Raw genomic sequence first — 13,757 nt, 5'->3', positions numbered from 1 at the left:
CATTTAAGCAAGCCCGAATCACTTTACATAATGGAGAAAGTTGGGGTGGAGGTGGGTGTAGTAACTGTATGACACTTCTTAACTGCTACCCTATCAGCACAAATGTTGATGTCACTGAAGAGTACATAGATAACCATATCTAAAAGGAAGGATACATTTTAGAAATTAAAAATGAATGTCAAGGTAGTAATAATAGTAGCTGACAGTATTGATTGCTTACATGCCTTATTTATCCTTCAGCCACCCTATGGAGTGACTCCCACTTTTGTTATTCTTATAATTAGTTTTGATTAATAATATATTTGTTATTATTCCCAATTTTGTATTCTTATAATGATTAACCAAAAATAAAAATGTTACGGACATCTTATTCCAAAGCCTGTGTGTGTTTTAACTACAACACTATACTGCCTTCCTCTGGACATACTTCATATCTCTGTGATTACCTTTTTAAAAATATAGTCAGCTACACTCCCTTTTATGCAAAAAACAGCGGTAAAGAGACTCTCTCTCTGCCAGCTTGGCACTGCTGAGCCATGGCTACGTGCTTTGTAGCCAGCCCAGTAATTCTGAAAGGGTTTGCTGGTGCCCAGAAAGTGAGGTTGCCACAGTACAGCTTCAACAATTGTTTTAGCATGGTGCTATTACTGGTCTAGTATTCTGATTACAGGACTTTAAACAGACGCAATAATCAGCTCTTTCTACTCCTCAGACAGGTGATTTTAGAATTATTGAACCACATACTCTAAGGAAAAAGCAGCCCTTCATAAATTTTTTTTCCTTTATGGATATATGACCCTTTAAAAAATAACATTGTCATTAAATGCATTCTAAATTAAGCTTCTGTTACCTTCTACATTGAGAAAGGAGAATGCACTAGTTTACACATAAGGCGTAGTTTACATTATATGTTTTTATGGGATCCTCTACTATAATTGTGTACCGTGTGTCAGGTGCTCTGCAAGTTGCTTTATGTTTAGTTCATGTCATCTCACAATAACTCTATGACTTAGTTTATTTATTATCTCCCTTTTACATGTGATGAAATAGAGACACTGAAAAAGTTGAAATAATTAACTCAAGGTGTTACTACCAGAAGTGGCAGAGCAGGGATTTGAACCCAGGGAATCTGACTCCAAGGTCCTTGAATCTAACCACTGCACTCCTTATGAAGACTGCTTACTTGAAAGCTTCTACTTTTGAAGGAGGAAAAAAAAAAAAAGTGAATGCAGATGAGAAGTGTGAACTGTAACATGTGAGAGCTGAGTGTCATACTTGTCTGAATTTCCGGCTGGGCAGTTTAGTCTTCCTATTTCATCTACCAAAGTGTATACGTATTTCATTATAATCACTAGAGGTGCTTCAAGAGCCTTGAGTAACAGAACCAAAGTTTTAATGTTGCAGCAAAGGTATTTGTTCTGTGGGTGGTATGCTATTGGGATAGACTTGTACAAAAGAATCTTCAGGAAGACGTTAACAGAAAAGACTCTACCAAACCCACTGGCAGCTGATTAGTCATCTTGGCCCAGGGCACATTTTTAACACGGTAGGCCTGATAGCCCAGAGGACAGTGCACCACTCGCTAGGGAACATACAGGGAGAACTGTAAAATGATGGGAGAGGCTTGTGGTAAAATACCAGAGTTTGTCAAACCACATAAAGACTTCACTCAAGTAGAAGCACTGAGTGTAATTATAATCTGCATAACGAAAATGTGAAAAGGCTTTTCATACTTTCCAAACTTTGGAACAACTTAATCTGAAATCTTAACTTGAGAAGCTCTAGAGGGAGCTAATCTATTTATATTCATATGTATTTTTTTAAAGACATCTCAAATCTCAACCGTGCTATTAACCAGACTAAGGATTCATTCATGCTCATACAGTAGTAATGATCTTCAAATTTATAAACGTACAGTAGTGTCAGATCTTCGTCTGAAGGAAACATGGGTTATTTGATTTTCTTTGAGAATATTCTTTCCTGTACAAGTGATTCACATGCTGTAACCCTCACAATACATATGTGTAACACATGTCAGAATTTAAAAAGAAAGTAATGGCTTTTGCTGATGAAAGACTTTTAAAATATTTCCCTCAAAAACATGTTTAAAATATATATGCAAATATAAATATGGATCTACATGCACATATATACATCCCTACCCCTAAGCCACACTGGCTCTTTCGGGAGGTCCCCTCGGACTTTAAGATATAAGACATATTTATTCTGAGTGCTGTGGCTGCTGGGTCACAAATATGGGAAAATAAAATTATCTGTTTCTTCTTTTAGGTTAGGGTGAAGACAACCCAGTTCAGGGTTCACTTCTTTTTCAGGTTGGGAGTATTGAATCTAGTATTAGGTTGGATTTGTAATTTCCAGAATCCAAGGCCCTGGAGTAGAGACACGAACCTACCCCCACAGATTTCATGGTAGAGCATCCCTATAACATCAACATTTCCCTGCCTTCAAAAGCTTATCTTCTAAGCTAAGACAAATGGACAGCAATTTTTTCATTTGATTTGGTGGAAATAAAAGAGTCTTTATGTTTTCCTTTGCTAAAAGTACCTCACGGTAGAGTTCTAGAAGAAATGAAACCCACAGAAAAGTTAAACAGTTTGTAGGTACAAAAAGGGAATTAAGGAACTTTTGGGGTGACATGAAGTATTTGAATTGGGCCAGGTACTTATGAAGATAGTAAGCAGATACATCATTTGAGGGCATTGGAGAAAGCATGGTGAGGGAGGTTAGGTGGACAGAAAAGTCCCACCTGATTTCTGGGGAGAGATGGTAGCAGCCCTGTGGAAGGGCCATATCCATGGAGGGGAGCAAAGGTAGCTGCCACTGACTGGCCCTCTCATTCCGCCCTTCTGGTCCTCTGGTCTCCATCTTGCCAAATACTCTTACACTCAGATAAGCTGTCTTATCTTGTTATAGTTACTTAATGTTTAAAATCTTACTCTCACTCTGGAAGAAAAAAAATAATAGGTATTTTTTCTCTCAATTTCAACCCCATCAAAAATTTTAATAATAAGATGAGCCTGCATACAGACGGTATATGTTTTTACTGTTCAAAGTACTTGATATTTATTGGCTTAATTTTGTCAGACTGGGAGCAGGCAGTACAATGAAGGAAAGAGCAGATTAATTGTGTATAAGCTAAGGTGAAAAGACATTATAACAAAAATGGAATAGATGAACAGAATTAGGAAGGGGAAAGAAAAATATCAGGTGACAGCATCAAATATTTGTATTAATTCTCAAATCATCAATATGATTTATATAAATATTTAACTTTCCCTGTTATCCTATACATCATTTATTGTAGAACTATAGTAATAATTTTTAATGCTGTTGATAGTATGATTTTGCTCATGGCTGATTTCTCTTAGCATGATTTTCAGGATTTCAACATTCTTTACTGATTTGGATTTGGATTTTTTTAAACCATTCTTTTAAATGTCCAAGTCAATGAAATATTGTATATATGAAAATGGAATTAATCAAATGAGTTTATTTATATAAGAGTGTAATAGTATATTACTGAGAAATAGACCCCATGTGATACAAATGAAAGAACACAAGACATAAAGTCATGGTCAAGTCAGAGCTGTGTCACTTTACATGGCCACAGATATAGAGTCATATCTGTGTGGCCTTTAACCAGTTTCAAAGCTTCAGTTTCCTCCTCTGAAATGGGGAAAATGATACAAGGTTTATATACACTTCAGTGTTATTTCAGAGTGAAGTGAGATTGACTATGTATTCATTTTGAAATGTATGAAGTGCTACTCAGATAGAAACAAATATTAGATACACAAAGAAAAGCAAACAGTATTTTAATTTTACCATACATTAAGTAAGCCATGAAACTTTAGGATGTTGATGTCTGGGTTATCAATTTTTTTTTCGCTTTCATTCAACTCAATACCATACTGCCATACTGAAGACATTTTAACAAAAAAAAAATGCCATCTTTCTTTTCTGAAAGATTGGTATTGAGATCACAAACTCTTACCATTTTTAGAAATTAAGATCCCTCTAAGAATCTAATGAAAGCTAAGCATCCTCTCCCAGAAAAATATTCATATCACATACAGACAGAATTTTGCAAAGAATTTCAAAGGTGTTCATATCCATGGATCCTAATAAAAACCACATCTCCACCTTAGATTGACATATAGTAGGACTTCGGTCATATGGCTTCTTTCCTTTCAGATTTCTGGGTTTTCCAGACTATCATGGTCTTCTACTGTGGACTTTTAAAGAAGTTGTTTTCCTGCCCAGCTGTGCCTCCACCCATTCCTTGCTTTAGTTGTGTTCCATCTAAGGTCTGTCTCTTAAACAGTCTTGATTCCTGTGTTCAGTCTACCCCCCCCACTGCCATTCTCCAGCATTTTTCGTCACTGCTCATTCGTAGTGGAAGCAGTAAGGGAGAGAATGGGAGCTAGGAACCACACCAACAGATGCAAGAAGCAGAGGCTTTGGACGGAAATGGCACTTGCAAGTAGTTCCAGTACTACCAGTTGCAGCATGGCCAAAGAGGAAAATAGTCTGAAAAACTAAAATGTTAAGATTTTCACAGATTTAAAATTCTACTAATCCTAAACAGTCAAATATTTGAAATTTTTTGTTACTGGGTTCATTTGTAAACAGCTCTTGATTGAGATCCTCTGGAATTTGACCATTCCCCTCCTCTAGTAATATAATATGGAAGGAAGTGCTCTTTAAACTGTAAAGAACCATAACAATGTAAGGGAGTATCATGCTGGATGATTAATGTGTTTTGATGTGATGTGAAGAAAAGTTACAGATCATCACCATCCATTGTGTGAAATGTCAGCCAGATGAACAAACAGACCAAAGTTTTTTCGCTCTGGTAGTCAGTCTATCAACTGTGTATTTTTCCAGGTTTGTAGAATTTTAATCCCCAGATTTTCTACTTTTGCACTAAATCCTCAGCCTTTTCAACTCTTAATTTTATATCATTTCACAAATGGTCCTCAATATCTAGTACCTTCAGACACTACCACCTTAAATTTAAGTCAGCATGTGTCAACAATAACCAAAACAAAATTCAGCACAAATATTTATAAATGCAGACATATTCTTAGACTACTAGAAGAGTGTGGTGTTCTTATTTAGTAACTTCAACAACAATCTTCCTAGATCTCTAAGTGTTCCTGTTTAGAAAATGAGAATAAGGACATATAAGTTCTTCATGAGCCAGGTGGATTCACTGTTGTGGAATTTGGGGGTTTATTATCCAATGTCAGTTTAAATTTCTATATTCTAGTGCCATCGTAATCCAATGAGAATCTATTTTTAAAATAAAATCTAGAAGCAGGTAGTAAACTGCCTAATAATGAACGTGAAGTATTGAATTAGAGTATTATTTTATGCTTTTAAAAATATTATTGGTACTGCCAGGTGAATTTTTGCATTAATATTATGGTGTTCATAACCAACATTGATTTTAAGATTTGCACATTACATGAGCAGAAACCACAAGGCACAAAGATTTAAGGTGCAGGAATGCTGCTGAGGCAGCATTAACAGTGAATTAGATCCCCATTAGGTACTGTTTAGTGAAAGGGGATGTGCATATGCAGGGTTTAAAGAAATTTAGGAGAGAGACATTTTTAATTCAGAATGCCAACAGGCATCATTTGGTATCAGAAGTGTGGCTTGCATTGTTTTCTGTGTGAGCTTTCATCACCATTCAGAATTCTCCCTTTTTTTTAATGCAGTAATGTATTTTTGATAGACAATAAATTAATAGTAAATGATAGAGAAATTGCTCTTTTTTAGAGGGGGAAAAGACATTTGATGCAAAGAAAGAGTGAAGGCATGGCTATAAAATTCAAGGCTACTAGATACTGTATTGAAACTAAATTTTTTATTAAGCTTTCTTATATTTGTTGTGTCAAATCAGTTACTAGTGTTAGTAGAGTTAGAATGTTTATGATTCTTTTAATCTAGAACTACTATTTCTCAGTTTCTTTATTTTGCAGACCACTGATGAATTCTTCCATTTCTTCAAGCCAAGTGGCTCTTTTTTTAAGTTTTAGAACAATTTAATTTTATAGAAATAACATTCTATAGAAACAAGTTAAAATGTAATCATTTTTCAGCCTAAAAGAAAGCAAAATGACATTGATAATCTTGGAAGAGAAAGATCTTTGTGGTCATTTAAAACACCAAGGAATTACAAGGCCTTGGTGAAGAGCAGGCTAGTTAAATTGGAAAAGTCAAAGACATCTTTCTTTACTGATGTGCCGTCTACTAAAAATTAGCAGAAGTTAGTCCTAAGTAGCTAACAGTGAACCCCTGGTACAACTCCCTGAAGCACTGAAATAGGACATGGTGGAAGAAACTTATAAAAAAAGCCCTCAGGGATTCCTCTTTTTTTCCCCTGTGATGCCTTTAATCCTTGAATTGTCAAACCACGTGGAAAATAATAGAGCTGCACAGTTCTAAGACTTAAGTGGTATTGTCTTTTGCAAAGAAAATATTAGGTCTTTTCACACCTCTGTACAAGAATAAGGCATGTGTTCAGTGTAGAAAAGAGTAAATTTGAACAAGAGATGCATATTGCTTTTTCATTTTTAATATATTACTGTTATCTATGACTAAGCAGATTGCACCCAGTAGGGAAAAAAATTGTGGCCAATATTTTATTTTCCTTTTTAAAAACAGATGATTCAACGAGAAGCAGATGTGAAAAGTAAGGTGACTGCTGTGGCGCTGACAGACTCTGTTCACAATGTGTGGCATCAAGAAGCTGGCAAAACGATTCGAGAATGGATGAGAGAGGTGAGATGATTTTTTTCTGTGCTGAGATGAATGAGTGTGAGCCTTTATATCTTGAGCAGCCCCACTAACTTATATCACCTCCCACCGCCAAATTCCCTTTCTGGAGGCAGAAAGAGGGAATAGAGAAAACTAGACATGGTTGAAATAATAATAGGAAACCCTTCTGAAGAAAGACTACTTTTTTGAAAGCCCTCCTCCCATTTTTCTTTTTCTTTTTTCTTTTTTTGGCTTTCTATAGAATATCCCCTTTTTCTTTTTCTTTCTTTTTTTTTTTGGCTTTCTATAGAATATATGTATGCATACAGTATATAGTAGGAACTTTGGCTGAATAAGGTCATGATCTGTTAGGAGGTTATTATTCCCTGCTTTTTAATTTTGGTATTTAGCATTGGTACTGCTTAATTACAAGAAACAAGCCCAATATACATTGTCTCATTCTTTTCTTCAGAAGTGGTCGATATGTGCCCCTCTTAAATGGATGGCTCACTGCTGCCAGTAGGGGGAGAAGAAGTGAAAAGCTGAAATAGTGTTTTGCAGACCCTTGAGCTAGGAGAAACCCAGGGGCTGGTCATGGTCCAGCCTCAGGCTAAGAAAGCTTTTTCACGCTTCCTAAGGGCTTGTGAACCTGAGAATTTACAAGGACTCATTGAACATGCTCCCATTTTTCAAACAACTTTCAGCTCATTATTTCCTTGATTCCTATTACAGATATATAGCTGAAATTTCTTTTTTACTTATATTCACCTTCCTGATATTATAAGCAATTGACATTAGCCACGCCATGCTTTAGCAATTGTTTAATCAAATCAATACTTACATTTATATATATGAATGAGCTGGTTGACCTTCCTGATTTTCTTCCAGTATTTTTTTTTTTTAATAGAATACCCAGCTATTTATTCAGCTGACCTCTCACCATAGGTACAGTAACTTCTGCCAGTCCTCATGGTGCACCATAAGGACCAGAGAGTTAATGTTTGAAAAGAGTTTTGAATAAACAGAAAGACTAGGCTATATAATCCCCTAGTGGTGTTATCATATCACCAATCTGTTTTCACTGTTGTTATTCTCCATTAGAAAAAGTATTTTCATCATGCAGAAGTCCAAAATATTTTTACTCCTCATAATGAACATATAAAGGTGGGGTTTTTTTAATCTATTCTAACACCCAGGTGTTTTCTGACCACATTGCTTTTCTCCTTTCTCCTTTCACAATTTAGCTACATCCTTAATTTTCATTACCAAGGACCTAAATTCTTCCAAGAGAAATTTTGTGTATTTTATGACTATACTTTCTTATGCAGTTTATCGGTCCAAATGGATACATAAACAGCTCCCAGTATTATATAACTAGTAAGGTTTATAAATGATCTGTTGGTACCTTTTTTCCCCACACACAGCCAATATAGAATTTAGGGCTTATCCCAAACAAGAAGCATCCCTGTTTATCATGTTTTTTGATTGCGAGTTCTTCATGTCTCATTCCAGGTGACAAATATAACAGAATTTATTTAGATTTACTTTTTAAGTATTTCTAAGATTGGATTAGGCATCCCCTAAAAATCAGCATATATTAATCTGTGCATTTTTTCATCTGACTGAAATAGGCAGTAATTGAATTTATCTTAATTTTGTCAAAGCTGTCAATAATTTTTTTGCAGACATAGCTTTTATAAAATTTTTGAAAATTTTATAAAATTTGATAAATGACCTAGTTCTTTCAATTCCCTTGATTATGGCTTAGGCATAAAGAAGCGTGAAGAGTTTTGTGTTATGACGTACCAAAATTCAAACCCCAGGTCAATCATTTACCTAGCTGTGTAGTCCTGGGCAAGTTTCTTAATATCTTTGAGATTCAATTTTCTCATCTATAAAATATAATACCTATCTTATAAACATGGCTGGGAAAAAATGCATGTAAGGAAACAGCACAGTTGTTGGCACTTTAAAGAAGTTCAGTAAATCACAGCTATTATTATTGTTACCTTTTCACCCCAAATAATATAAGATAGATGAACACTGTTCTCCTTTTGTTTCATGAATGATTTGCATATTCAAAATATCTTACGAAAGAGAAGTAATTCAGAACAAGGAGTTAGGAGAACGAGTATTGATAATGATGCTGGCTTAGTCACTCACTAGGTAAAACAGTAATTAAGGAGCTAGCGTGAACTACCTGGGTCTACCAGGTACTCTGCCAAGGCTTACTGTCTTTAGAAAGCCACTCTGCCTTTCTGGGCCTGTTTCATAATTGTGAACTAGACATAATAATTCCGATTTCATCTATTTCATGAATTATTGTGAGAATCAAAGGTGATAACCAAGAGGAAAACCCCTTGAAAACCAAATGGTACTACATAAAGAAATCAACTGTATTATTGTAGAAAACACTATAAGATCCCAGAGATAAAAATGATTAGATCATTGTTGATGGGGCTTTGAAATCATCCCTGCTCAGAGCTCTCCACTGAAACAAGAGCAAAAAAAGGGATATCTTTCAGATATCCTTGCAGGAACTCACCTAAATGTGTGATCCCCTAGTGGAGAATTCAGTGTGGTTTAGCAAGGTTAGAGTCCAGGATCTCCCAACACTCAGGATGAAACAGCGTCCCCTCTTCTTTCTCCTTCTCAGTCCCTGTGCACTCTGCAAGACTCTGTGAAATACTGAAGAGCAAGCAAGCCTGGATTCAGCAATTAGAAAGGGCAGTTGTCTTGAGCACAGGTGTTGGGAGAAGCCGTGGCAGGGCAACCTTTGTGCCCTCCACCGCCCACTGCCCTACCACCTCGCTGACTCCAGCTCCATTTAAAGTCAGCTCAAAAACTGAGAGAGCTTGCAGATATCCCCGCCAAGAAAAACACCTCAGCTGAACTGGCACGTTATCCATAAAAACACCAGTCTGGTTGTAGATGAAGCCTCAGTGCTTTTGGCCTCTTGATGATTGGCTCCATTATTTCACCAGATTGGCTCCATTATTTCACCAAACACTGCTTTAAAATGTGGAAGTAAGATAATGGTACAAATTGCCTAGTCATTCTTGTTGTACTACAAATTAGTAAAGTTGTTTGTTGTTTTACAAACATGTTTAAATTAATATGGTAAAGTTGCTGATGTTAAGTATTCATTTACTATAGAAAGCTGATTTTTTAAAAGTAGCACAGTGAAAGAAGGTTAAGTACTGTATTCTTGTATTAATTGTATAACTTTAAAATAACAATTTCTTTTAAAGAAAGAAGGTCAAAGAGGGCTACTATGGCAATGATTCCAAGCGAAATATACTCCCAACCAAAAGACCAAGCATACATACTAAGCCAGCCTCATGAGAAGAGGTAGAAAGTAACCAAAGGCAGCTCCTGAAAGGAACTTCTTACCTCAGGCTCCAGGCCTGTAAAGTCTGAGTGAACAAGGATGAACCCACTTAACCTAAGAAGGACATTATGCTAAGTGAAATAAGCTAGACACAGAAGGAAAAATACTACACGATATCACTTATATGTGGAATCTTAGAAAGTCGAGTACACAGAAGCAGAGAGTAGGATCGTGGTTACCAGTGTCAGGAAGGTGGGGAAACAGGGAGATGTTGGTCAAAGATTGCAGTGGTATAGAATGCACAAGTATAGAGACCTAATGTACAGCCTGATGACTATATTTAATAATACTGTTTTGAATACTGGAAATTTGCTAAGAGAATGGATTTCAGGCTCTTTCACCACACACACTGAAAAATGCTAGCTATGTAAAGGAGAACATGTTAATTGGCTTGACTGTAGTTATTTCACTATGTATATGTATATTAAATCATCATGTTGTACTTAAATATATAGTTTTTATTAAAAAAAATAATGGGTGAGTGGGTGAATGTCATTTCCTGACATACCCCTGACCTCTGAAAGTCTCCAGCCAAGCCAGATGTATGGTTCTACATGATAGTCATGAACCCTTAGCCATCACCATTCAGTTCTGAGTGTCAGTCCTGGAAACACAACCTGATAAGTAGTAGTTGTTCTTGTCTGAGGAGGACACAATGCCTTCCATATTAAGCATCAACCTCTAGACACTGATGATTTATAACTCATAAAAATGAATAAAAATCTACGCTCAACAAGGGCAACATGCACCTCCAAATACTTCCAAATATCTTGCACAGGAATACCTAGTACCTACTTTTCTCTTTAAACATAATATATTAAGTTGTAAAGTTTTTATAAAATGTTTTGATTCATTTCATATCTACACTGAAATGTTGTCAACCTTGGTTTAAATAGTCACTCAGCACTGTTTTGGCCTATAGGCACTTCTAGTTTATACTAACAGCTCCCAAACTTTTGGATTTCATGAAGAAGGCAATTTACAACCACAAAAACCTAAAGTTTTAATTTTAATTTTAAAGTCATAATTTCAGAGTAAAAGACCTTTAAAGTTGAAAACACTTAACTTTAAGACACTCACTGTATTGCCTTTTTTTCTCTTATTCCCTCAGACCCAGAGAAATTGTAGTTACAGGATCCATCCCCATCTGCTGGCTCTGGCCAAGGGCTTCTTTCTCTCTGCTTGTTGGTCGGGATGAGGCGGGGCTGCATCTGAGGCTCAAGCATGGCTCTGTTGGTACCTCTAGTCCAGCATGCCTTGTTGTCTGCTCAGGGCAACTGAGAATAAGATCTCTGAGGTCTGGAACACACTCCAGCATGATCTGGGTTTAGATAGGGCCTTCCTAGTGGGCTGCTTCTGTCGTCATCCAAGACACTTAGCTAGTGTTCATCTCAACTGAAGAACTGGAATAGGGTGCAAATTGGGGCATTGAGAAGAGGGATAAAATAAGCATTAGAAAAACAGTGAAAAGAGATTTGGTTTCTAAACTATAAAAACACATCTCAGAATAGGGGGTTCCATTTGATAAGATGGAATTTCAGATAGATTGAATTCATATGTAATGGCTGTATGTCTTTCTCGTATTTCCTTCTTTACATATATTTCCCAGTTTGTTTACATTATTTTGTTTCATTATACTCTATCATATGGCAAACATATTTTTAGCTTGTTTTGTCCTTTTCTCTCTCTATCTTTCCCAGTGGGATAGAAATATCACACAAACATGCACACACCATACGTATGTGTCAACTTATGGTATCAAACCTTTACAATTCTATACCAGTACTTTGTCATTGCAGAGAACTTTTGGACACATTTACTTTAATTATAGGATGTTTGTTTTCTACCCTACTTTTATGAGAGATCAAAGCCTAAACATGTGCCTAGATAAAAACTGAAATTTCAGAATCATAAAATGTAAACCTGTATTTTGTTTTAAATATTTGAGTTAAAGGTGACCTGGATAAGATCCATTTTGTTCAGCTTTTAATGTCAATGATGAGTTAGAAAATGACTAATCGCCTTAATACTATAATGTACCATCACTGTTACTAATACTGGAAATATTCTATAAGACATAGTTTTACATATGTGAAGTGTAAGTGAACAGTATTAAGACTGACATATCACCTGGGTAATAGCCGACTTTCATCAGATTTGGAGGTACTACTAGGATGAATAATAATTAAAATATATACCTAATCGCTGCCTGTCTGTCGGTAGAGCTAATTGCTGTCATTGAAAAGACTAAATTGTTTAAGAAAAAGAGAGAGAAAGAGAAGGTCATTCTTCATTGAAGCTATCTCCCTGTATCATTGGAAACCTATTTTTAGTACCTATAGAAGTCATGATTTTTGAATTTATTAGGGATTGTGATGAATGATAAAACAAATCATCCATTTACATATCTTGACACTGCTTTGGAGAATACTCATTTCTTACAAGCAAGTGTCACACTGTATATAAAAGCTGGCTAATTGTGTGCTAATCTTCTGTATTATCTAGAACTCTCTGAGGTGGTATTCTATCAATAGTAATATTAATTTTATTTATTTCAAATGTACGAAATATCTTCTAAAACCCTATTTCTTTTATAATTTCTTCTCCCTTACATTGTATAATTTTGCATTCAGCTGCTAATTAAGATTAGGAGTGAAAATTATAGAATACATATCCACTTCAAACCCTCAAGCTTTTATAATACATGAAGATAGTAATATTTTATCCATTTTAAATGTAAAAAGAGAGAAAGCAAAGCAGTTAAGAACATTACTAGATGTTGTGTTTGTTTTCTTGTTTTTTTTTTTCCGCACAGTTCAATAGTTTCATTGATCTACTGTTTCTTACAAAAATCTGCCATGCTTTGTGAACTTCACTTTCTAATCTCATACAGCAACCCTTCCTTTATGTTATTCCTGCTCTCCCTGGTCCCAGAACAGTAGGGTTGCCTTGACAAATCTATTCAAAAGCTATTCCTCGGCCTTTATTGGTGGGGACTGGGGCCTTTGAAATTCTCTCCTCACTGCAACACAGCTGACATCTTCTTCCAGACAGAATGAATTAAGGAAATACAATAAGACACTTGATCTACCAGTCAAGGATCTTTCCACAGTGAGGACGGATTCCATGGTGCACAACCAGGACAGCAAGCATCTAAAAATACACAATACATGCTTGTTTACCAGAATAGCAATCAGCGATTTTTCCAATATGATTGATAGGATGATTTCTTTTGAAATAAAATCTGTCTGGAAATTCATTGTGTTTGTGTGTGTGTCTGTCTGCGTGTGTGTGTGTGTGTGCACGTGTGTATGTTGGAAATTTTTTTAAAGCCATATGAGGTTAATCACATTTTTAAAGCCAGACTTCAAATACACACTTAAAATGTATGGAAGGAATATAGATTATTTTTATTTCATCTGTCTGAGTTGTAAATCATCATTATCTTAGAGGTTTATTCTTAATATCGAAGCCTTTGTGTCCTCAGACACACAGCTACAATTCACCAGGTTGTGTTTCTTTTGAACTGTTTGATACAGCCTTCATTGAACCAAGTTGAAGTAAAAATTAAATGATA

General features: G+C 35.7%; 1 protein-coding gene across 4 annotated transcripts in view; it reads left to right on the top strand.

Moving 5' to 3' along the window:
• The window catches only part of ARB2A (ARB2 cotranscriptional regulator A), a 420,212-nt gene that overhangs the window by 263,856 nt on the left and 142,599 nt on the right, over positions 1-13,757 (top strand). For all 4 annotated transcript variants that reach the window (XM_067731229.1, XM_067731228.1, XM_067731226.1 and 1 more), the window contains one exon: positions 6,697-6,813. In XM_067731229.1, the coding sequence (XP_067587330.1) occupies positions 6,697-6,813 (117 nt within the window). The remainder of the gene's footprint in view (positions 1-6,696; positions 6,814-13,757) is intronic.

The sequence above is a fragment of the Pseudorca crassidens genome, chromosome 3, assembly GCF_039906515.1.
Source record: "Pseudorca crassidens isolate mPseCra1 chromosome 3, mPseCra1.hap1, whole genome shotgun sequence".
Classification (NCBI taxonomy): Eukaryota; Metazoa; Chordata; class Mammalia; order Artiodactyla; family Delphinidae; genus Pseudorca; species Pseudorca crassidens.
The sequence above is the reverse complement of the archived record's forward strand: the minus strand, read 5'-3'. Positions and strand labels throughout refer to the sequence as shown.